Source organism: Acipenser ruthenus, chromosome 3 (genome assembly GCF_902713425.1).
Source record: "Acipenser ruthenus chromosome 3, fAciRut3.2 maternal haplotype, whole genome shotgun sequence".
Lineage (NCBI taxonomy): Eukaryota > Metazoa > Chordata > Actinopteri > Acipenseriformes > Acipenseridae > Acipenser > Acipenser ruthenus.
In genome coordinates, this window is record NC_081191.1 from 58,816,253 (window position 1) to 58,842,803 (window position 26,551).

At 38.0% G+C, this 26,551-nt stretch overlaps 1 protein-coding gene across 2 annotated transcripts in view; it reads left to right on the forward strand.

Moving 5' to 3' along the window:
* The window catches only part of LOC117394855 (lanC-like protein 2), a 43,526-nt gene extending 27,013 nt beyond the window's left edge, over window positions 1-16,513 (forward strand). Inside the window, exons 7-11 of one of the 2 annotated variants that reach the window (XM_059014397.1) lie at window positions 2,702-2,884; window positions 4,377-4,553; window positions 6,084-6,156; window positions 6,889-6,947; window positions 7,662-12,390. In XM_059014397.1, the coding sequence (XP_058870380.1) occupies window positions 2,702-2,884; window positions 4,377-4,553; window positions 6,084-6,156; window positions 6,889-6,902 (447 nt within the window). In that variant the 3' untranslated portion in view covers window positions 6,903-6,947; window positions 7,662-12,390. Of the gene's footprint in view, window positions 1-2,701; window positions 2,885-4,376; window positions 4,554-6,083; window positions 6,157-6,888; window positions 6,948-7,661; window positions 12,391-14,805 lie in introns of those variants that run through there. The other variant, XM_059014389.1, reaches the window with a different exon arrangement.
* The last annotated feature ends 10,038 nt before the right edge of the window (window positions 16,514-26,551 follow it).

Below are 26,551 nucleotides of genomic sequence, written 5' to 3' on the forward strand. Positions count from 1 at the left end.
TACTGCCCAGTGTCAGAAAGCTCTGTCTCAGTCGCAGGTCATGGGTCCTCCAACAGGATAATGACCCAAAACACACAGCTAAAAGCACCCAAGAATGGATAAGAACAAAACATTGGACTATTCTGAAGTGGCCTTCTATGAGTCCTGATCTGAATCCTATCGAACATCTATGGAAAGAGCTGAAACTTGCAGTCTGGAGAAGGCACCCATCAAACCTGAGACAGCTGGAGCAGTTTGCTCAGGAAGAGTGGGCCAAACTACCTGTTAACAGGTGCAGAAGTCTCATTGAGAGCTACAGAAAACGTTTGCTTGCAGTGATTGCCTCTAAAGGTTGTGCAACAAAATATTAGGTTAGCGGTCTCATCATTTTTGTCCATGCCATTTCCATTTGTTTTATTATTTACAATATTATGTTGAATAAAAAATCAAAACCAAAGTCTGGTTTTCTATTAAATATGGAATAAACAATGGTGGATGCCAATTACTTTTGTCAGTTTCAAGTTATTTCAGAGAAAATTGTGCATTCTTCGTTTTTTGTGGAGGGGTACCAACAAACTTGAGCACGTCTGTGTATATGTATATATATATATATATATATATATATATATATATATATATATATATATATATATATATATACAGTACTGTGCAAAAGTTTTAGGCAGGTGTGAAAAAATGCTGTAAAGTAAGAATGCTTTCAAAAATAGACATGTTAATAGTTTATATTTATCAATTAACAAAATGCAAAGTGAGTGAACAGAAGAAAAATCTACATCAAATCAATATTGGTGTGACCACCCTTTGCCTTCAAAACAGCATCAATTCTTCTAGGTACACTTGCACACAGTTTTTGAAGGAACTCGGCAGGTAGGTTGGCCCAGACATCTTGGAGAACTAACCACATTTCTTCTGTGGATTTAGGCAGCCTCAGTTGCTTCTCTCTCTTCATGTAATCCCAGACAGACTCGATGATGTTGAGATCAGGGCTCTGGGGGGGCCATACCATCACTTCCAGGACTCCTTGTTCTTCTTTACGCTGAAGATAGTTCTTAATGACTTTCGCTGTATGTTTGGGGTCGTTGTCATGCTGCAGAATAAATTTGGGGCCAATCAGATGCCTCCCTGATGGTATTGCATGATGGATAAGTGTCTGCCTGTACTTCTCAGCATTGAGGAGACCATTAATTCTGACCAAATCCCCAACTCCATTTGCAGAAATGCAGCCCCAAACTTGCAAGGAACCTCCACCATGCTTCACTGTTGCCTGCAGACACTCATTCGTGTACCGCTTTCCAGCCCTTCGGCGAACAAACTGCCTTCTGCTACAGCCAAATATTTCAAATTTTGACTCATCAGTCCAGAGCACCTGCTGCCATTTTTCTGCACCCCAGTTCCTGTGTTTTCGTGCATAGTTGAGTCACTTGGCCTTGTTTCCACGTCGGAGGTATGGCTTTTTGGCCGCAAGTCTTCCATGAAGGCCACTTCTGACCAGACTTCTCCGGATAGTAGATGGGTTTACCAGGGTCCCACTGTTTTCTGCCAATTCTGAGCTGATGGCACTGCTGGACATCTTCCGATTGCGAAGGGAAGTAAGCATGATGTGTCTTTCATCTGCTGCAGTAAGTTTCCTTGGCCGACCACTGCGTCTACGGTCCTCAACGTTGCCCTTTTCTTTGTGCTTCTTCAAAAGAGCTTGGACAGCAAATCTGGAAACCCCTGTCTGCCTTGAAATTTCTGCCTGGGAGAGACCTTGCTGATGCAGTATAACTACCTTGTGTCTTGTTGCTGTGCTCAGTCTTGCCATGGTGTGTGACTTTTGACAGTAAACTGTCTTCAGCAACCTCACCTTGTTAGCTGAGTTTGGCTGTTCCTCACTCAGTTTTATTCCTCCTACACAGCTGTTTCTGTTTCAGTTAATGAGTGTGTTTCAACCTACATATTGAATTGGTGATCATTAGCACCTGTTTGGTATAATTGTTTAATCATACACCTGACTATATGCCTACAAAATCCCTGACTTTGTGCAAGTGTACCTAGAAGAATTGATGCTGTTTTGAAGGCAAAGGGTGGTCACACCAAATGTGGATTTGATTTAGATTTTTCTTCTGTTCACTCACTTTGCATTTAGTTAATTGATAAATATGATAAAAATCTATTAACATGTCTATTTTTGAAAGCATTCTTACTTTACAGCATTTTTTCACACCTGCCTAAAACTTTTGCACAGTACTGTGTGTATATATATATATATAACTATGGCCAAAAGTTTTGCATTACCTATAATTTTAACATATCAAAATATATATGTATGAACATAATTTAGAAACTACAAAATGATATTGCAAGTCTACAGGAAGTCATAAAGTAGTACAGTATTTCATGTTAGATTTTTCAATTTTTGTCAGTTTTTTGTAAAGTATATGGAAAACTATAAAGCGGTATGTAATTCAATATGTTAATGTAACATTATTCAGCAGGTTTCATTCAACTTTATGAAGCAAAATTAGTTCATTCTATAAGATGATGCAAAACTTTTGGCCATAGCTGTATTTTCAATTATCCACGCCAACAACACCCTTTCAAAAAAGAAAGGTTTAAATAGATAGGCCTTTTTATCACATACAATGAAACTTAACATTTTAAAAAGAAATTGAGATTCACTTTTTGTATTTTACAGTGTTTATTTTGATGTTCTTTTCAGCCAAGTGCAAAGGTGAATCAAGAAGTCCTGACAGAGCTGGTTAAACCCAGTATTGACTATGTACGCCACAAAAAATTCAGATCTGGAAACTACCCATCATCCCTCAGCAACGAGACGGACCGATTAGTGCACTGGTGTCACGGGGCTCCTGGAGTGATACACATGCTTATACAAGCTTACAAGGTTAGTAGAGAGCTCTCTGGATCCCTATGCTCTAAGTGTAACCCTTTAAGGACCGGGATCGTGTTAACACGATCATACTGAAGTGGACTTCTAGGACCGTGACCGTGTAAACACGATAAAAAAAGCACTTTGTTCTGATGACTTACAGGGCCCATCGTACTTTGCAGTACAGTACTTAACTTAAACAAAAAATATATATATATGTGTATATTGTGTTGAAAAAAAAGCATAATATTTATATGGTTTCTGAAGTACTTTATAATGTTCCCAGAGTGTTCTTAAAAAAAAAAAAAAAAGGACACCATTTCCAAGATGCTACTGTAAAAAATAGAATTTTTAGTGAATTTTTATAGGAAGAGAGTCAACTACAGCCAAAAAACACCTGGTCCTGGGGGAGCATCCCACTGAAAAATGCTTGGTCCTGAAAGGGTTAAACGAAACGAAACAGAACTTGAACTTGCTTACTGACATTCATGAAACTTTTAATAACTTTCTGTTATTTTTTCTATAGTGTTAGCAGAACATTTTGACATGTTATTAAACTTTGAATTATCTTTTAACAGCTGAGAAATGTAGCAAACTACATTTATTACATTAAAATATGCTTTAAAAGACGTTATTTATGCACAGCATAAGTTCAGTTCCAGTCAACACTGACTGGAGCCTTAATTATACTTAATGTGTAATGCTTTTCACAGTGCTTTTATCAGCCCAAGTAACATTTTCGCTCCACCCTTTTGTGATTTAAAAAAAAATGTTAAAAACTAAGGCCCTTACATCCTAATATTCAGTTTGTAATTAAACAAAGCAACAAAAACCTTTATGAAAGAAACAGGGAATTCACAGTGACATCTAGTGGCATGTTATTACATTTAATATTACTCGAAAGATGACATTTGTGCTTGAAATGTAATTGGTGATATCAATAATAGTAATATTGGGGCTTAGGTGACGGTGTTTGAGTAAAATATCAATATAGCTTAAGCTTACATTCTATTTTGAATTAAATCAGATAAATGCACAATTTCTCAGAGACTTTTTACTAAAAAATATACATTTTCGTAAAATGCATAGTTTAATGAAATGATAAATATAGTTTAACCATTGATTGTTATAAAACAATTTGATCACCCTAGCCTTAATATGAAAAATTCTAGCCCTCAAACACATAGTTCTAAATTACTGTCTTGGAGACGTCATGACCCTGGGCCCTGATTATCAAAGCTAGTAATTAAACAAATCACTAATAACAGCTACGGAACTGAGGATACAAAATTACATGCATGTAAACAAGCTAACTTTTAATTAAAAGAAAAAAAAAAAGAAGAACATTTTAATTAAGTTAAATTATTAAATCTTAATAACTGACTTGGAATAGGTAATCATATTAAGGTGACAAAACAGTAAAACAGTAAATGTTAAGAGTAACTAAAAGGTTTAAGTTGATGCACAACATGAGTGGCCACCACTGCACATGTCATATCATTCCCAGGTGTTTAAAGAGGAGAAGTACCTGAAGGATGCAGTGGAATGCAGTGAGGTGATCTGGCAAAGGGGATTGCTGAGAAAAGGCTATGGAATCTGTCACGGGACAGCAGGAAACGGCTACTCCTTCCTGTCGATGTACAGCCTAACTCAAGATAAGAAGTACCTGTACAGAGCCTGCAAGGTAAGCTGTTTTGCTCTTGTGGTTTATGAGTCACCAGGAACCCTTGAAGGATTTACAGACTTATGTCCAGTTGGGTGTACACGATTCCTTATGTAATACATGGTAAAGGATAATTTCCTATAAGCTTTGTGTTTTACAGTTTTATTATACATGGTGGTGGCGTGAGGTCTGTGTATAAGATTGCCCCTGGGTTCATGATAAAACTGTACCACCAGCACATGAACACAACAGAACAAACAACAATAGCCTGTGGATTTCAAATTTTATCCGCAAAAGATGGAGAAATGTGCAGAAAAGCAGAATAATGTGACATGCATCTTGTAATTAGGCTCTTGAGTGACAAGGAAATCATCCAACCCTCCAAACGAATTTTCTACTCCAATTCTTAGTAAAAATATATGTAATAATTAATTGTTAAAAAATAAAGTAACTTTTTTTTGTATTCTGTTTTACAATGTTATTTTCAACACTTGATCGAAGTACTACAGCCTCACTGTGCACAGTTGGGTGTATATTAGCCCTATTCCATAATAATAATAATAATAATAATAATAATAATAATAATAATAATAATACACTAACAGAGCTATTGTCCTCAGACATGTTAGTAGCTTTTTTAATATTTGTTAATGATACAACAAAATACTACATTATAAATGCGTAAAAGGAAAAACAAACAATATCTCAACTGACAACTGATTTAGACCTGCTTGCTACTTCCAACAGCTATTGTTGTCAGGCAGGGCTGATTTACAAAGCTCAAATAAACCCTAACTAAATCTGTTGGTCTTTAGCACCTACTGTATGCACATAATGTATAACTTACAGTGTGTTAAGGCTGTACAAGCTAGTGTCATGTATGTACATCTTGGACTTCGCCAGTAGTTACCAAAGCTAAGCAGTGTTTAAATACAAACTATGACCACGCTTTTGTGAGTAAATAAATAAATAGTTGAATTGACTGTGTGCCTAAATCTGCTGTTTGACCTTTTACCAGTCAGAACACGATTCTGACGATTCAGGACGATTGGCAGAGCAGCCAATGCAAGTAATCACAGCAGCCACCCTATTACTGCCTTTGCAGTGCACCCGGGACTGCTGATTTTCATGAGTCCCAACATGCAGTCTCCCCAAAGAAAACCAACAAGAAGCCAGGGAGAACAATCAGGGGAGATAATAGGTTTCAGCAAGAGCCATCATGCATCACCATTGTATGTCCTAATTGCTCTGGCAGATTACCTTGGAGGTATTGCAATTAAAAGACTAAGAAAGAGCATATCTGATAGAAGATGAACAAACATGCATCTCCCAAGCTCAGTTTCAATACCACACGGCAAGGAAATTATTATTTATAAGGGTAAATTCTACAATCGAAGTATTTCGAAAAATGTAGTCATATGTATGCATCAGGTTGAATGTATAAAATGTGTTATTTGAATTGTAGAAAGGAATAGAGCTTTATTCAAACAAATAGAACACCCAGGGCCTTGTGGTACATCCTTAGACGTCATGCTCATTTTTGTTTTCTAGTTTGCGGAGTGGTGTTTAGATTATGGGACGCATGGGTGCCGTATTCCAGATAGACCATATTCTCTCTTTGAAGGTAAGATTTTAAATATAATTGCTTTCCACACGTATGAATAGCTTGTGAGAGGTTATTATCTCAAATGGTCAAAACATTTCTCCCTGGCCTAATTTGGTTTATTAAGCTGACAATCAAGCTGGTAACAAACTGATTATTTGCAAAGCTTTTAATTTGTTTTTGTGTTTGAAGGAATATAAAATCATCTCAATTTAAAAGTATTTTATTAAAATTTGATATTGTTCATTTTTTCCTTTTAATAGGAAATTATAATCAGTGGTGTTTTCCAAGGTTAAGGTTAACTGTACCCACTGATGCCTATGGATGTAATGAGCTAGAACGCCTAATGACGTAATTTAATATAAGATTGCTAGTAGAAACTAGTTTGAAATCATAAAAAAAATTTAATTTCCAGTAAGTTTAACAATCTTTTGGTTATCCACAAATTTTGCAAAAGACAGCTTCTAAATGTTTTATTAAAACAGACATTCATTGTTTTCAACCACATGAACAATCTTTGTGATCTTTCTCTAGACTGTTTTGAATGAAAACACATTCCAGGATAGTTGTCATGGTTCAAAAAAATGCAAAAACATGTTGCCTTTTAAACCTTTTATGATGTCACTGCCTGTGTCTGTGATGTCATGACAGAATCTGGGATTCTTAACATTTGTATACTTTGGGATACAAAGCAGACAGGTTTATGGAATTAGTGCCAAACACGAACTCACCAATGATATTTTTCACCCCAAGAAGCCTATTACTAGGGGATCCATTTACTATATTCGAATTTGGAGATGACGATCTTTCAGGTAAGCTTTTCTTGGATTATATATTTTGTTTATTTTAATTAAGGGGAATACTCAAAAACAAATTACATTTCGTATTAGAAACTTGGTTGTTAATCAGCATTCTTTTGATTTTTCTTTTGTGCTTAAAACCAGTTTTACTTACCTCTGCAGTTAAATGGTAGCCCTACCTTGCATTTGAAGTCTAACTGTCTCATTGTAAAAGTATAATTTTACACCTGTCATTTTAACCCTCTGTGTGTTCAGGGCTTCCCAGCCCTCAGTTTTTAAATAAGATCACAAATTAAACAAAATTGAACAAAAAGGACACAATTCAGACAGTACCTCCACTCTATATTTAACAAGCTTAAACTCCCAATTCTGTGAATGCATTTTAAAGTAGTTATGGCTTACCCCCCTACTTTATTTTAGGTAGGACATACAAACCCTTAAATCACTGATTAGAAATCAGCCAGTCACTGTTTAGCATTTGTCAAAATTACAGTATACCTTAACCTTTGTACAACATACTATTGTTTTTAAAAGTAGCACTTGAGTACAATGTCTGTTTTTGTGCTTTATAATAAATTGAGTGGTGAAAACCACTGGACCTCTCACCCAAACCACATGAGATTACATCAATAAGATACTCTCTACAAACAAAATATGAATTTATAGTAAAATGTTTAGATTTAAGGGTTTATATATATATTGATGCATTTTTAATATTCCCTGCAGGATTTGTAGGATCTACCCCTGGTTTTCAGGACCACCTGAGGGGCCAGTCTCATTCACCTCTTCTGCCTCTGCAAGCAGTCCTGTGTTCCAGTGCCGGGCCCACGGGTCTGAAGGCTACTCGTCACAATCCAGCCACACCTCCTCCATTTCTAGCCATTCCTCTTCAGCCACTTGCCCCTCTGTACCAGCAGGCCCACTGATGAGACAGATGCCCTGTGTGGTCACGGCAAGGTGCATTCCTACTTGCCAGCTAGCTTCATGGGCTTCAGAAACGGCATGGCTAGATGAAACTTTGCTGGATTTGATGAGGGCGGGTAGCTTAGGTTCCTCTGGACTCAGCCCCATACTGTCCTCTTCCTACCGGCCTATTCGAGGACCCCCGGAAACTAACCGAAGATGTTGGTCTTTGGAGTACCCATCCTGCATAAGCACAGAGGAGAAGACCTGCGATTCAAGCTCAGGGTCCCTCATCAGCACTGTGGAGGTGGTGGTGGATGATCCTGAATTTCATTATCTGGATGCCAGATTCATCTGGTCCCACTCCACCAAAGAATGGGTAGGCAATGAGAGCCATTATAAGTGTGCTGGCTGTCTTCGATACTGCTGGAGCCTGGCATCTCTGCAAATACACTTGGAGCAGGGCTGGAGACGGGTTCATCTGCAGGGTTTTCTACCGGAAGTTGGAGGACCTGTAATGAAAGTCATGAGAATGTCTATGTAGAAACTCCAAAGATACAGGTCAGCTCAGAGTCCCTCGTCAACAGTGTAGAAGTGGTGGTGGAAGATCCTGAATCTGATCATCTGGGGCCAGTTTTTCAAAACTTTGGTAATCGGATTTCCACATTTTGATCTGGATTATATTGTGAAATTGGGTGATTACTGTGATCCGGATTTCATTTTGTTAATCCAGTCGCACTTTTAATCACGCTTTAAATTTTGCAGTTGGGTTTTTCAGAATTTAAAGAGGAGGTCAGGATTACTTTGATCCAAAATACCACGATTGTTGTGTTCAGAAAGGAGACATCCACTTAATAGTAAGAAAATGAATTTATTGATTGCAAAAGATATGCCTGACGGGTACATGAACAATTGGCAAACAGTTATGCCCGACATGAACATGATAGCTGACAGATACATAAATGCAATCGCATTTAAACTTTGGCCTATGGCTTTATCCATTGGAGCTCGATAGCCGCCCTTATGCTGGCCGAGCTAAGTTGAATGCAATACAGTGATTAAGAATGGCTTGGCCAGTGAGCAGGACAAGTGGTACTTGGGCCACCTTCCCTCTAGACAAGGCATGCTGTAGGGTGGAGGTATGGGAGGAGGAGGACCAAACAAAGAAACAACATGGGTTTGTGGGCTGAGAGACCTATTTAACTGGTAACGTATATGATTGATGGTGGAGTCTCCTTTCAGAAAGACAACAAGTTTCCAAATCCTGGATTTAGCTTTTAAATGATCATAGAACATTGATATTTTGTTTGAATTGTCATAGCAAACACACACTATATAGTGTGTTATAATATTTACATATTTATTTAAGTTTTGTATCCATGCAAGCAAAAAGTAAAACACGTATTTAGTGGTATAGCTTTAATAAAAAAGCGTTTTATTTTTTTATACAGATGATGTTCAACAATTTGTTTATTTTTAACCCTTTGCGGTCCTATGTCGGATCTGGTCTGACATTGCAATTTTCCCTTCCCGGTCCAAGGTCCGACATCATCAAAAAGACGTAAAAACAGGTCTCTAGTCGTTTTTTCTCTGGAAAAAGCCGAGAAAACCATTCAATGGCCGAGTGAGACCGATAGGAGCCGAGAGAAGCTGAAAAAAACAAAAAATAAAAAAATGATGGGTGTATCTCATGAATACAGATAGCCCCGACACCACATAGATAACACAGGCATAAACAGACAAGATAGCTGCTTCAGCATCCAGCGCTCAAAGAATATCACAGACATTTGCAGAGCTTTTTTTAGATGTTATAGTAATAAAATAATGAGGTGTTTGGTGATAAAACGAGTGATCAGGAGATGATTTATTGGTATGTACTATTATTAAGACGTATGTGAAAAATACAGCGAACAAGGGGTGGGGCGGGGCTGGAGATGCAGTACTGAGTGTCCTGTTGATATTCAGTGCCTTTTAAACCAGTTTTTCTGTGAAAAAAAATACTTTTAAACAGAACGTCTAAAATAAACTGCGCGTGTGAAAATAAATTGAACCTGACGCACCTGAGACGTGCTGAATAAATGGAGTGCAAAGGGTTAAATGCGTGTTTGTGTGCTATGTAGAAATAAAGATGGGGGGGGGAAATTACATATTTATTTCATATCACATATATTAATGTGTACGTCAAAATAAATGGTCAAATATTTAATGGAGGATCCTTCTAGAAGTTGTTCTTTACAATGGCATCCCTCACTGCCAATCCACCAAGATGGTCCTCCACCCCCCATAGTTGAAGATTCATTAGCCTTTCCCTCTAGATCTGGTACCCATGACAGTTCACAGGAAAATGTACATTCAGATGTAAGAAAGAGGCGCCTGTATCGCACTACACCATCAGGAGAAGGTGACAGTCAATATAAGATTTTAGTTCAAAAAGAGACTGAAAGATCACAAGTTGAAATACGTCTGGCAGAGGAGAACAGTCAACTGACAAAACTGAGACAAGTTGAGTCAAAACTTCACATGCGCCTCCTTAAAGCTCGTCTGAGAGATGCTGGACTCCTGACCGATGAGGAAGAAGATGACAAAGGCTGAGTAGGCAAAGAATGGGTAGGCAATGAGAGCAAAGTGTGCTGGCTGTCTTCGGCCCTGTCCACACTACATAACCGATCTCGAGAACCGTACTCAAAAACGTTTTCATTAATCCAGCTCAAAGCGTCCACACTAAAGTACCGTTTCATGTTTAGTCAGGCTTAATGCGTGCAAACAATATTAAAATAGTTGGGTTACAGTTCCTAGGAGCGCAATGGACTGTGGGACTGTCTGTTTACAATCTTCCCAATAGGGAGCCTGTGCCCACAGAAGGCATAGCGCTTCTTAGCATGAACATTATGGCTTTGTTTCTTAAAAACACATGGTACATTTTATCATAATGTGTGTGTTTCATTTTGAACATAGTTCTTCTTGACTGATTTCATCGCTCTAGATATCAAAGTGCTTTGATTTCGGCATCTGATCACGTTGCTCCATGATTCATCATTTTACAGCAAGCCTCAGAAATTGTATAAGGTACAGCAGTATTGATAGTTATTCTCAACTCCTTCAGGCGCCTGTTCTGAGTACTGTTTGTAATGTCTACACGCCAAAACATACCAGAAAGCATTTTGGGATACACAAAATGTAGTTAGGTATTACAGCATCCACACTTCTGACAAACCGCACTACCTGATGTGATCTATTTAGAACCGGACTCGAGACTACCCCTGAGGTGGTCTCGAGTCCGGTTCTCGAGTACGGTATTAAACTCTGCGTAGTGTAGACTTTTAAGACGGTTTAAGGCAACTTATTCGGTTTAAAGGCATAGTGTGGACCGGGCCATTGACACTACAGGAGCCTGGCGTCTCTGCAAGTACACTTAGAGCAGGACTGGAGACAGGTTTTCTACCAGACATTGAAGGACATGTGGGAAAAGAATATCTGTAATGAAAGCCAGGAGAGTGTCCGTGTAGAAACTCCAAAGATACGGGTCAGCTGCCAGACAAAGGAAACTTACTCCTTAAACAAGAGGGCTGCTGGGAAACACAAAGCCGTGGAGGAGGAGCAAGCAAAACCAAAGAGAAGAACATAGAGGACACCTTGTATTATAGGATTTTAAATTTCAACTTTAAAAATGGGAGTACGAAATGTGACGACTGCCAAAATATGTCTTTTAAAAGTTATTTATTTGTTTAACTTATAATAAAAAATAAACTTAACATCTAAGTTAATCAGTGTCTCATCATTCTTTATGTAACCCCACCATGGTCGCTCTGCCAGCAGAGCACAGATAAACAAGGCCTAAAATTAATTTGTTTGCTGCAGTCCAGATGTAATTGAATGGGATTTAACACTGAATTTTAAATAGGTTGATAAAGTTAAACAAGATGATCCTGGTTCTCAGCCGTAGAATGTTGAACTGGCTGAAAGCTCACTTACGTAACCTATTGATGTCGTTTTCAATTAAATGAATTGGTTCTTTTGATGTGGTGCCTCCACCTGGATGATGCCAACACACTTAAACAAAAGTGCCCTATAGCAATTACCCAGGACAAATAAATTTAAGCCCCAAATTCAGTAATAATCCATATATAATGCAATGTAATTCAATTAAAACACTGTATGGTAACCAGAATTTGCAGTATACTATAAGCGCAGATGAAAATAATGGTAGTATAGTGATACACATTCGATAATACTACTAGGGTATTTAAACTAAATATTAATAATGCCAGTGTTACGGTACACCTAATAGTAATATAAAAAATTACTATACTAATAAAACAAATATACAAAAGTTTTTAGTTTCCAAAAAAAAACATTTATTTTATTTTCCGTGGTCGAACACACAATAAAAACAGTTTTTGACATTTCCGTACAAATAAAATAATAAATAAAATTAACCCCCGTCCCAACTATCAATGCAGTTCCCAAAAGGCTAGAATTTCAAACAGTAAAATCGACAATTAAAACACAATCCTCAAATAAAATTGCCAAGGCGATTACCAATTATGAAAACCAAAAAAAAAACCCACAATAATATTAGGGAAACTTACACAACACAAATATATATATATATATATATTTATTTTACAGTCCTAATTAAATTAAAACGCTTAAATTTTATCGGTATAGTTGGTGCACTTGACGAGAAAAAAACAGTTGGAGGTCCCAGAAAGAATTTAAAACTTTGTAATCCACAAAAATGTTAACAACAACAACAACAAAACACAGTCCTTTCGCATTAAACGCAGTTCCTAGACTCAAAAAATCTCCAGCAGCACAGAACAACAATAACAAAATATTAAAACTTCCTTCTTACTTAGTTACACAAAAAAAAAGATGGAAGATGGAAAAAAAAAAAACAAGAACAACCCGTTCACTCATGACGCCGTCTCTCTCTCTCGGTCCCGACGATCAGACAGCAACTCTGTCTTCACAACTACAGCAGAACCGTTAACAGCCAGGCTCCAGATGAACAGAAGAAGAAAAGTTAAGCTCCCTGGAGAAAAGGAAAAACCAGCGCAGACGAAATGCTCTCCGGTAGATGATGAGTCCCGTAGTGCTGTCCCAGAATGTCACAGTCCTTTTTAAAGTTGCCTAATATTGTGCTGGCTAAAAGGGTACGGAAAGAACTGTCGCGTTCTGTTAGTCTGCCTCGTTTATCTGACTGCCTCTGTTTGTGTGGGGTCATAAGTTTTTGTTAACGTCCCAGGCAACGGTTGCTATCCCTGGGCACTCTGTGTTCTGATTGGTTTATGTAAAATGTATTCCATAACTATTAATATTATTGTGCCACAAAAATACAGGCAACGTTCCATTAAAACCCAGTGAAAAAGGAGAATAGGGGGGGTGAGCGGAGGCGCTCACAGTACGCTCTGCCCGATCATGCACAGTAACACAGGCAACACGAGTTGTTCACGTGAACACCGTGCACTAGAACAGTTAGACAGTACATAGCAGCTCGCACACCAGCTGTACAGATAAACAGAACCAAAACGAAACGGCACAGGCGAGAGAAGGGAAGAGGGAAAAATAAAATACATACACACATTTTTAATGGGTGTTACACTTGCAATTCAAGAGCACCAAAGCACTGTGTGAAATTATTGGTACTTTATTTCATATTGGATAATGTGGGTTACTCCATTCTAGCAGGAACCCCCTCATTTAACATGTGTTGAATATTAATATATTAGACCTTATCAAAAATGAGATATGAGCTACAGCATATAAGTTAAGTTTCCACAATTTATAAATGTGATGTGTATTCAAGATGCAAGTGCTGGGTCTGCATTGAAAAATATAATGTGTGGAATTGTTATGGTTCCCCCTGTAACTTTTGCTTATTTTACCTTCTTGTGAAAATGACAAAAACTTTTTGGAACCTTTACAGAAACTATTTATGTCCTGCATAAAGTTACTCATCTGTAATAATGGGGGAGTTTCCATGTGGGTTCTAATTTTACTCAAGACATTGTGCTTGAGCCAAATGAAAAATGGCCCTATACATTTCGGGTTTCCATTGGCTTAGTTTAATTTACCCTCTTTTTCACCCAATGTCATACAAATGAAGGGGAAAGGAGGAGGTTGACATGCAAATTAGCCATGCACAGAGTTCAGAATTTAAAGAGGAGATCAGGATTACTTTGATCCAAAATACAAGGATTATTGTGATCCTACTGCGGAGGTGGATTTAGGTGGACAGCTCAGGAAAATGTGGTTTCCATGCACAGAGAACAGATACACGAGAGAATCTCACGTGGAAATCCACATTTGTCAGGTGACATCTTGTGCCTGTTTAAAGCACAGTGTTAAGCTCATGTAATAAAGCTGTGATTTGTAAGTGCCTCGTGCCTGGTTGTTATAAAATGCAGACAATGTTAGGGCGACTGCTGTTACCCAAAAATAATTAACCCAGAGGTATATAGCAACTGCGTCCAACCCAGCTATTCCAGATCACCATGGCTGAAAACCAGCGGAGACGTAGGATTACAGAGATCTGTGCCAGACACCTTCCATGTATGCTCCAAGGCTGTCTGGAATGGGAGCAGTGGATGTTTTCACATGAAATGCAGATTTCCATGTGAACATGGGCGTGGATTTCCCGTGTTTTATGTCATGCTCATGAGTAAATGAGATTGACCCTGTCCCTCTATTTGGCCGTTATTTTCAGCCACAGACCTGATCCTCTCGAGCTGTTCTCCGAAATGTGCATGAACATCGCCACTTCATGTGTAAATAACCACACATGGAAACTCCCCCAATGACAAACAAGTAAGAAATAAACAGGAACATTGTAGGGAAACAACCAGCAAGATAAATGACAATGGCTGGTTTACTAAGGAGGGTGCTAAGAAATAATATATAAAATATAAAATATATATTTTCAATATAATTTTTTTTTTTTTTTATGATATTTATTATTTTGCAGGTATGGCTGGAGCTATTCATTATCTTTCCGACCTGTTAAACCCAGAAACATCTCGCTTCCCAGCATTTGAACTTTGACCAGTGGAGGAATAAATGATTTACCCAAAGGGCGGTTAGACAGCTTAGTGCCTCAAATGCCAACTTCTAGAACAAAACTATGAGCGCTTCCCAAGGACCACAGGCATGGACATGGACATACGAAGAAGCCTTCTGGCTATAAATCCTAGCAGTAACAAGCCCATGTAACTCGGAAACAAAAACTAAGTATCTGCATGCTTCTAATGCTGTTGTCAGTGGATGTACAGTGTCTGTGTTCCTGTTCGTAGCAAGTTCCTTAATTTGTGAGATCCACTCCTTTCATTGTTGTCTTTTTTTGTGCATGGAGAAAGCAGAACTTAATTGTTGGGATGTGCCAGTGTGAAGATACAGTACAAATTTCAGTCTATATGTTCAAAAAATATATATATATATATATAGTATGTTAGACTCTATTAGTACAGCCCGTTTTGTTTTCAATTTAATTGTGTATCAAAATTGCCAAAATAAACAGGTGTGGTTAGAGAAATAATGGGTAGGGGGGTCAGCATATATCTATTTTTTTTATTTTATTTTATGTTTTTATTTAAAGTAGATATAATCTAGATGATTGTAGTTGATCATTTGATCTTTAACAGAGCACCATGGATACTGGCATATACAGCAGAAGCTTCAATTGGATTAAGATCCAGGAATCTGGCAGGCGCTCTGTGCTCTTAAAACCATTCCTGACACCTGGTCAGATAGATAACACATTATACCCCACCCGCAAGATTGATGAATAGCAGCATTGGCATCTTTCACCATCAGTCAAAGATCTTCAGGTACAGTAGTATTGCAACACAACCTTGACTGAAGTTGAGATAACCCCATTCAAAAATGCTGCCCACAGTAATGAGTATTGGTAAATGGTCACTAGTAAAGATTCTGTGTGCAAGCTAGTATAGCTGCTGCGGGCCCTGCTGTTAATTGGGATGACCACAAAATTGTTTTCTATAGGACAGTGGATATCTCTGATTTGATAAATAGTGCTAGAAAAAGTATCCTTGTCCTTCCTGATTTAAGCTATATTTTCCAGGATTCTTAACATACTGGAACATTTCTGGGTTCCTGATACTGTTACTTTGCTATGGTTGAATTCATTCTGTTCTAAAGTTTGTTACCAATGGTCAGTAGGTCAACTTGTGGGTCTTCTAATTGTGTAAATGTAATGCGGCTGTTGTTTTGAGATGTGTTATTGTGTGTGTTTAATGTGTGCACGTTTTGAAAGGGCTAACATAATCAGACCATACTGTGGGGAAATAGCACCAAGAGATTGTACAAATCTGGAGAGATTTAGGCTAATTGGAGAATGGAGCAGAGCTACAGTAATTTATTGTGTAGTTTTTAAATCTTGTATCTGAAAACAGTGAATTAAAACATATTAGACAGGTTAAAACATGCTGGGGGTTAAAAACATTCTTCCAGGCACCATCTACCAAAATCAAAAAAAGAAATCCTAATTGGACTGTCTTAGTGTTGAATATGGGTGGGTATTGGGACTGAGGATCTGTATTGCAATATATTGCAATACTGAAGACAATGTTGTGATATATTGCGATACATATTGGAATTCAACACCGAATGATGCTGATGTTGATTTTTTGCTACCGAAATAAATCTGCATATATAAACTGTGCTTTTTGTCATTTTTATGGAATTTAAAGTATTAGAATGTAATATGACAAATTAAACTCTCATATGAAATGCCCAGTAACAAGATGTGCATGTGCTCCCAATTTGAGAAATAGAAAAACAGTGCTGTTTGAAAGCCAATTAAAATTCACTAAAAACATTGATTTTATTATAAATAATGCATTTATTTTCATTTGATACTAAACATGTTTTTCAAAAGTGTATCCTATAACTGTATAAACACGGGTTGAAAGCTGCTTTATATATCAGTCAGTGCAGAAACCCAGGGTTTGGAATAAACGACTGACCTTTCTTTTAAGATTTTTTTATATATTACAAAAGCATAAATAAGTGCTACACATTTATTTCAAATTTAAAAAAATACTGGTACGTAATGTAACCTATTTATTTAAGTAGCTGTTTTGCTTGTTTTTTTCTCACAACTTACAGTACCAGAACTGCTGTTTTTTAGTTTTTTTTTTTTTTTAAAAAGGAACAGAAAACAAACATGCATGATAAAAAATAGTCTAAAATTAACCAAACCACCAAAGACAACATTCACCCGCTAGATGCTTTCAAAACAAGCCAAATGTGGCAGCACTGATCAAGGGGGTAGCCTAAAAGTCACATGCAAGACACATGCATTACCAATTAAATGTTACGTCAAGTTCAATGCACAAATAAAACGTGAATTTGTATGATTTGATTTAGAATCGGTATTGTTGTTCAAATAGTGGTTATTGTATTGCCTGATGAATATCGTATACTCTGAGTAGCATTCATCAAAGCAGTTGTAGAGAACTTCAGTTTCTGAAGTGGTCAAAGTTTCTTGGTTGATCTGGCTTGGGTTAGCATTTTTTTTTTAAGGGAAACTGAATTTGGATTTTCTCTTGACATTGGGCTGTTAACATTTATATGGCTAACCTATTTTTCTTGTCATTTTACTTTCTATTTCCTAGTGCTTGCACTTTAAAGTAGGGTGCTGAATCAGGAATCCTTAGCAAAGGTTTAGACAAAAAACATTTTGAAATTGCAATGAAAAAAAAAAAAGCTGTAACATTTTCTAAGTCACTGTAGCAGGGCGATTGACCTGCACATGGGGAAATTAGTGTTTTGAGTAATTTATAGGTGGAAACAGGTTTGTTTTGTGTGCTTTTTGGAGTTGTTTTGTTTGATTATTGTTTACAGACGGGCGCTCAATTGAGACTTGCTGCCTGTTAGGTTTGGTTGAGAGGGTCTTGACTCAGTATCTGTCAACATAAAAGCATCTGGTGGAGATCGTTGTGGGCGACTGCACCGCATGGCTAAAAAAAGAGGGGGCGCTACGTACACTCAGGAGGAGATCTTCCACTCTGCAGGAACTACAGCTACGCAACTCTTAAACTGCAACACTGTGCTTGTGAAGGCAGTGCCCAGCCGCGGCCATATGAAGAAGCAGGAGTTGCCATAAGAATACCGGCTCATAAGTAGGTTAGTTTAGGGGATATTGATACCAAGTAACGTATAGTAAGGGTAATGTGGTGTAGCAGGTTCCTGGAGCGGGATGCCTCGTTAATAAGGCTAGCGCTCACCTTGTGTGGCACCTTTTATTTGTAGTTTTTGTGCATGTTTTATTTTGCCTTTTGTACAGCTTGCTGTATGTGTCCTCTGTGCGTTACCATCGCAGGTAGCGTCACATGACCCGCTTGTTTACTTTCTGTTTTGTGTTAATAGATCCTGCGCGCCTGAACGGCGTTTCAGCTCCCATGTCTCTCTGTCCTGCATATCAGTGGTTACCCACACACGAGTACCCTGTCACAGTTACCTCTCTGGATTTGCTTTTAGTGGAACATTCTTAATCTGCTTGTTAGATTGAAAGTTCTAACATATACTGTATATATATATATATATATATATATATATATATATATATATATATATATATATATATATATGTTGACTGGACTGGAGTGGCAAATACTGGGCTTGATAGAGATTGCTGCAGTGTTGGAAGCGACCTGTTTGTCCATGTCGTTGAGCCGTGTACTAATTGAAGTGATTAAGGCGGCGATGGGGTGAATGAGGGGCTTCATGTCTTCGAAAATGTTGTTTATGAAGCTGAAGGGTGGGACCTGTTTTGCTGGAGAGGAGGGCGGTGCTGCCGGCCTGTCCTGAAGCTCTGAGCGAGAGAGTTTGCGTAAACATGCTTGAGGAACAGGCAGATATAAAGTACAATAACATATTGAAGAACGCCATACTGCTTCCAGCCAGGTTGACATTGTCGCCGGGCAGGGTTTTTAAAAGTTAGATGAGTGGCCAATCCTTATAAAACAGCTGCTCCTGAGACTGAGCCTGCTGGCGGCAAAGTTTTGATCTCTGTAATGCCGGAGCAGCAAGTCTGGTTGCTGAGAGAGGTCTGCATTAGAAGTAGACGGTACAGATTCAGGCGAGGAGTAAAGAGAGATTCAGCAGACAAAGCTTTGTGGTAGATTTAAATGGAGCTAAGGCAAGGAAATCACTGACAAAGGAAAGACGATGTCTTGTCGGCGGAGCTTTGAAAGTTTAGCGGAGGGCCAGTTTTTTCTAATGAAGACTCTGAGAAAGTTGAGTAATGGAGCTGCGCTTTGAATGGCACTGTTGCTGGGCTGGAGACTGGGTGGTTGCAGGAAGGACTAACGTTGGAGCTCCTGCAGCAAAATAGAGAAGCTGAATGATGAGAATAACCGGAGCAGGTAGGAAAATGATTGATAATATCTTGGCAGCGCTGTGCATAGAAGTGACCTGCAGTGAAAGGAGCGAGGCAACAAAGTTTGGATATAGCGACGTTAAGCTGAAGCACGAATATCGGCGTCTGAGCGTTTGTTACAAAAGGAAAACACTAGACCGGGGAAGTGCGTAAGATTGTGCTTTAAATAGAGAGTTAATAATGATAGACATTAATTAAGCAGCCCCAACGCCCGCCCCCTGAATCTCGCACAAATGCGAACATGTGATATACGAAGAATAATCAACAAGTACAGAGAAACATCATCTGTAATTGACAAACCCAGGACTGGAAGACCCAAAAAGCTGTCTAACAAAGATGAGCAATACTTTAAGATAATATCCTTAAGGAATAGAAAGAAGACAAGCATTGAATTGACAACAGAACTGGCAGAAGGCACAGGTGTCATTGTCCATCAACAGTACGAAGGTCACTCTTGAAATCAGGACTTAAAGGATGTGTTGCAGTAAGAATACCTCTGTTAAGAAAGGGGAACAAGACTAAAAGGCTACAATATGCACAAGAACACAGAAATTGGACTATGGAACAATGTTCAAAGGTGCTTTGGACTGTTGATGGCTAGATGGCTAGACAACAACACCTGTGCAATGTTTAATAGAAACTCTTCTGGTGTGCTCTCCCAGTTACAAACTGAGAAATTAATTCCTGTATGATTTGTGGTGAATAATGTGTGAATAAAAATATCAAAACAATCAGGATCGTGTTTAAATGAACGTTCATTGAAGAAAGTTCAAAGGCAAGAAATGAAACAATGTAATGATATAAAACTAGCAAGAAACAACTTGCATGAAGGAGCTGTTCAATCAATGTTCTGAGGACTTGCTTGTTTTATATTGTGGAATTAAGCTGTAACACACTCCAGGGTGAAAGATCTAGAGTATTGTACTTCACTTCTGGGTACTGTATGATGTGAGACACACGGTCATAAAACAAGTCTTACTGCACACCCAGGAGAGTGTTCTGGCACTTATAAAATGGCTTTATTCTGTAAGGTAATATTAACTAAAAATAAATACATAAACAATCTCGGATGGAATGTTGTCTTGTAAACAATAACAGTGAATTAGGTATTACAAATAACGGCAACCATAGGAATTATTAATATTACATTCTGTTTATGTGTGAGCAATAAAACAAATAAGTATATAACATGATGCTGCCACTGTGAGAACCGTCCAATAAGGGTGTTAATACTAATTGTCATGTGTAAGACTAATCTTAATTCATGGTAATGTAATTGCTTACAATCAAAACAATTGTTTGGTTTGTCCAAACCATTACATAAATAGTTTGGTTAAAATGTGCCTTCAAAAAAAAAAAAGGCCCATATTTCCTGTATTTATCTCAATTCAGGTCTAACTGAACAAAATATTAGTGTGGTCACCTGATTGTTTTCATTTTTTTTTTTTTTTTTTTTTTTACTAATTTTCATGGCCAAATGTTCCACTTGTCCACAAATCGAGTACATGATACAGTCACTATAACTGAATCGTAAAAATGTGCAGTATCTGAAAATTGAGGATGGGTGTTGTATATTAAACGACTAAACCTTTTGCTTATATCCCCTCAAACCACCAGACTCTCCTCCATTTGCTGGTAGAGTATGTGTAATATACAGTAAGTGTTACAATGCATTGCATTTTCTAGTTTAAAAGAATCACTTTCATGAAAGTAATGATGTTTTGCTTCTTCAAAAATGCACACAAGAATTATTTCACTTGTGAGGGGTTGTTTTAATGACCTAAACAGTGGATGATATTAATAGCGTCACTATACTGTATTAACTCCTTATTTAAATCCTGCTGGTGTTTTCCATCAGCGGTCATTTATTGACCCATTTAATGACTGTACTGTATGTAATAAAAATACAGTAATTTAAAGTACACATAAAATCAGATGACGGTATTTAGATCATTAAAATAGACCATGTAATGTTAGAGTGTCCAGATCTGAGGCTTGGTGGTCCAGTGGTTAGAGAAAGGGGCTTATTACCAGGAGGTTCCAGGTTCAATCCCAGCTCAGCCACTGACTCACTGTGTGTGACCCTGAGCAAGTCACTTAACCTCCTTGTGCTCCGTCCTTCGGATAAGACATAAAACCGCAGTAGCAATTGTGAGGCATAGTTCACCCCCAAGTCTCTGTAAGTTGCTTTGGATAAAAGTGTCTACTAAATAATAATAATGAAACACATCTGAAAAGACAATTCTCTTATTAGTAAGAAGATGCCTACACTGATTTGCATTTTAAGGGATTTTTTAAATTTAATCTCAAAATAAGAAAGTGTATTTAAACTGTTTTTTTTCTGCAACAACATAATGAAACATGATACTGTACCACACCACAGAATAAACATCAAATGAATTCCTAACTAGTGCAACAGAATCTTAAAGCCTATCCAGTTTCATTTAGAATTGCATAGATCATACAGTTAAAATTAAGGATAGCAACCTATTCCATGTACAATAACTTAAAAAGAAAAACAACAAGAATCGTGGGTGAAAGTGGCACTGATCATTTTGACTGAAACTCCTGGGGCAAAACCAATCTTTTGGCCGGGGTCTGGGGTCTGCCTAGGCCCCCTGAAGCTCTGGGGTTCTACATTCTCGCAGGTGCATTCTCAGCCATTTTGGACCACTTTATGAAGCAAATTTTAACTTGACTTTACACAAAAAGAAATTCAGAAATTACCAGATGGATCAACCTGATAAATCACACATGAAACTAGTTAACAAACATAGTTTTCTAAATGTTACTGATCAAACCTTTTACATGTATACCCAATTCACAAATTCATTTTATAAAACCTGAGCTGCAAAAAGCATATACAATCTCAAGCAGATATCGTAAATACAGGGTTCATACATACATTTCAAGGACCAGTTTATTTAACTATAATAACAAAAATCCAAATTATATGCACTTATATTTATAGATAAGCTCTGGACCAGTAAACTTTCTCATTCAATAACACTTAGTCAGTTTTGGTACCTATAAGTGAGTGTTTCATTCTAAAAGCAGTATAACAATTCAGTGTTTTAATCAATGTCAGGAGCAGTCCAATAATTGTCTCAATCAATCATAAGCACCTGACTTTGTTAAAAAGTAGGGGGACAAAATGAAGGACTAACTGCTGAGCGTAGAGAGGCAAATGTATTTTTATTTTTTTAATTTACAATTAAGAAGCTCTAAGAAACAGAGCAAACCTTGCTGTTGTGAACTGACGGTTTTAGTAATTGCAAACCGACAAAATTGGGCAGGTGTTTCAGCATAAAATGTTCAATATGGACTCACTGAGCACGCATTAATTACAAATAAATGCAAGTACAGTACAACCTCAGAGTTACGAACCCCTTGGGAATGGAGTTTGTTCGATTCTGAAATGCCCGTAACTTTATTAGTTTTCAATGTTTTTAATAAACGCGTACACCTGCTGTCTGCACCCTCAATCGTTAGAATAATACAAGGATACAGCACAGCAATGCAATACTCATATTGTTATGGTTCTAAAGTCTTTAAAACAGTACTATAAATGGAAAAAGGCTAAACTGAAGTTAGCATTGAAATTGTAACTATCGAAAACACAGATTTAAACATCCAGGAAAACCGTTGTGTTTGTTTTTAAACAAAATGCATTTGTGCCACTTGCTCATGTGCTTTGTTTAAAACTAAAATGTTCCCAGTAAAATTGCTATACTTGCTTTGAAATCTGCCACACCTTTCTGAATACATTTGTTGGTACAGTAATTTTGTCTATCTGTTTGCATTGCACGCATGATTGAGTGATTGCATACTTCCAGTTGAAAGTGGGGGTTCGGTAGACCGGTCAGTTCATAAGTTTGGTGTTCGTAACTCGGGTTTTACTGTAGTACCAAATGGCATCTCTGCACAGTGCTACACCTAGAATTCCCACCTGTAGTTTTTTAAAGGAAGGTGTTAAACAAACAAAGAAAAGCAAGTACTGTTCTTTTGAAGGTAATTATCCTTAAGTAAGGCAGTTCAAAATACATGCATGCCAGAAACACTGGTTTACTATTTAAAAAAAAGACTTAATTCTAAAGCAAATGCAAAGACTTTGTTTTACTCATCAAAAAAAGTTTCAACAGTTAACTTAGTTACAGGAAGGATCAGTCAAGAGTTGTTTCTTGTTTTATACCATTAAATGGTCTTATTCCTGTAAGAGATTGAGTCTTTGCCTTTGTTCTTACTTCTAAATATGGTCCATTGAGTTAGAGGGCAAAGTTTGCCCACAATAAAATAATTTAAAACATTCATGTAACTGCTGCTAGAGTAACCAAGTCATTTCTTGTCACCCGGAAGTGCCTAGCCAGACCACAGGGGTCGCTGGTGCACGATGAGCCGAGGACACCCTGGCTGACCTAAGCCCACCACCCCCCAGGCGGCGCTCAGCCAATTGTGCGCCGCCCCCTGGGAGCTCCCGTGTACCGTCGGCAGTGGCATAGCCTGGACTCGAACCGGCGACATCCAGGCTATAAGCGCATCCTGCACTCCACACAACAAGAAGGAAGCCCTTCTTGTCACTTTTAAAAGATTCATATTTTTTTACTTTAATTAAATATTCTGGGAAATTTTGCACTTGCTTTGGATCGGGTACCTTATTTTATATCTTTAACAAGGGCTGACAGTGTGCAGAACGACAGGGAGAGTAGTATAAGCAACAACATTGTAATTACCTTAGGATTTCAAGTATGTGCCTTATAAGTAAGGTGACACTGGCTGCGAGAAAATACATGTACTTCTCAAGGATGTTGACTAAATGTACAGTACTGTGCAAAAGTTTTAGGCAGGTGTGAAAAAATGCTGTAAAGTAAGAATGCTTTCAAAAATAGACATGTTAATAGATTATATTTATCAATTAACTAAATGCAAAGTGAGTGAACAGAAGAAAAATCTAAATCAAATCCATATTTGGTGTGACCACCCTTTGCCTTCAAAACAGCATCAATTCTTCTAGGTACGCTTGCACAAAGTCAGGGATTTTGTAGGCATATAGTCAGGTGTATGATTAAACAATTATATCAAACAGGTGCTAAAGATCATCAATTCAATATGTAGGTTGAAACACAATCATTAACTGAAACAGAAACAGTTGTGTAGGAGGAATAAAACTGGGTGAGGAACAGCCAAACTCAGCTAACAAGGTGAGGTTGCTGAAGACAGTTTACTGTCAAAAGTCATACACCATGGCAAGACTGAGCACAGCAACAAGACACAAGGCAGTTATACTGCATCAGCAAGGTCTCTCCCAGGCAGACAGGGGTTTCCAGATGTGCTGTCCAAGCTCTTTTGAAGAAGCACAAAGAAACGGGCAACGTTGAGGACCGTAGACGCAGTGGTCGGCCAAGGAAACTTGCTGCAGCAGATGAAAGACACATCATGCTTACTTCCCTTCGCAATCGGAAGATGTCCAGTAGTGCCATCAGCTCAGAATTGGCAGAAAACAGTGGGACCCTGGTAAACCCATCTACTGTCCGGAGAAGTCTGGTCAGAAGTGGCCTTCATGGAAGACTTGCGGCCAAAAAGCCATACCTCCGACGTGGAAACAAGGCCAAGCGACTCAACTATGCACGAAAACACAGGAACTGGGGTGCAGAAAAATGGCAGCAGGTGCTCTGGACTGATGAGTCAAAATTTGAAATATTTGGCTGTAGCAGAAGGCAGTTTGTTCGCCGAAGGGCTGGAGAGCGGTACACGAATGAGTGTCTGCAGGCAACAGTGATGCATGGTGGAGGTTCCTTGCAAGTTTGGGGCTGCATTTCTGCAAATGGAGTTGGGGATTTGGTCAGAATGACTGATCTCCTCAATGCTGAGAAGCACAGGCAGATACTTATCTATCATGCAATACCATCAGGGAGGCATCTGATTGGCCCCAAATTTATTCTGCAGCATGAGAACGACCCCAAACATACAGCGAAAGTCATTTAAGAACTATCTTCAGCGTAAAGAAGAACAAGGAGTCCTGGAAGTGATGGTATGGCCCCCACAGAGCCCTGATCTCAACATCATCGAGTCTGTCTGGGATTACATGAAGAGAGAGAAGCAAACGAGGCTGCCTAAATCCACAGAAGAACTGTGGTTAGTTCTCTAAGATGTTTGGGCCAACCTACCTGCCGAGTTCCTTCAAAAACTGTGTGCAAGTGTACCTAGAAGAATTGATGCTGTTTTGAAGGCAAAGGGTGGTCACACCAAATATTGATTTGATGTAGATTTTTCTTTTGTTCACTCACTTTGCATTTTGTTAATTGATAAATATAAACTATTAACATGTCTATTTTTGAAAGCATTCTTACTTTACAGCATTTTTTCACACCTGCCTAAAACTTTTGCACAGTACTGTATGTGTGTTTCAACTATATAATATATCCATTCATTACTGGAATCAACTACAAGAAATAGGAAAACTGCTTGGTCCCAAGTTGCAATTTGATTGGTTAGTCTAACATTCTATAGGAGTATGACTGAGAACCCCATTACTAAAGCATTTTAGACCAAATGTACACATTTAAAACACAAAATAAATACAGCTGTAAAATAATTATTATTCAACCTTCTCAGTCCTCTTTAAACTGTGTGTTTAAAATATTTTAGTGCCACAGCAGCCATATCCCTAAATATAACAAAAAAAAAAGTTTTATCCTAGTTAAGTGATACTCTGTTAAGTTCATGAACAGTATGTCTTGTGTCCAGTGCAAATAAAAAAAAAAAATCATAAATATCAGGACAGCACTATTTTTCTTTTTTGTTTGACCTTTTCAGCTGTTGCTGAAATTTTCAGCAGGCAAGCAGAAGAAAGATGTTTTCATTGTAACAAAATCAAACAGTAATCCAGTAGCAGTAGTCAGCTTGTGCTTCCTGGTCTTGCTGCCTGCTGTGGTGCAAGTAAACAAGTGAAGGTGTTTTATTCTTTACTTGAGTATTCAAATACTTTGACTAAAAGCTGCAGCACTATAACAATGTATGGTGTCAGCTGCCAATGGCAAATCACTCTCTATATTATTATTTTATTCCTTTTGACAGATCTGTTCTCCCTGCATCAGTCTCATGTTATGCTATCTTTCCTAGCTTCCCATGTTTTTGTTTTATATTTGTATTCTTACCAAGAGATACAGTAATGTCCCTACACAATATTTATCCAGTCAGCCAGTGTCTTATATTAGACAAATCTTTACTAGTGTGAATCCAAAAGGTGCCAGTGGGCTACTACTGAGGCAGGTATTATCCTATTTACCTGGATTCAGTTTCCCACATAAACCAT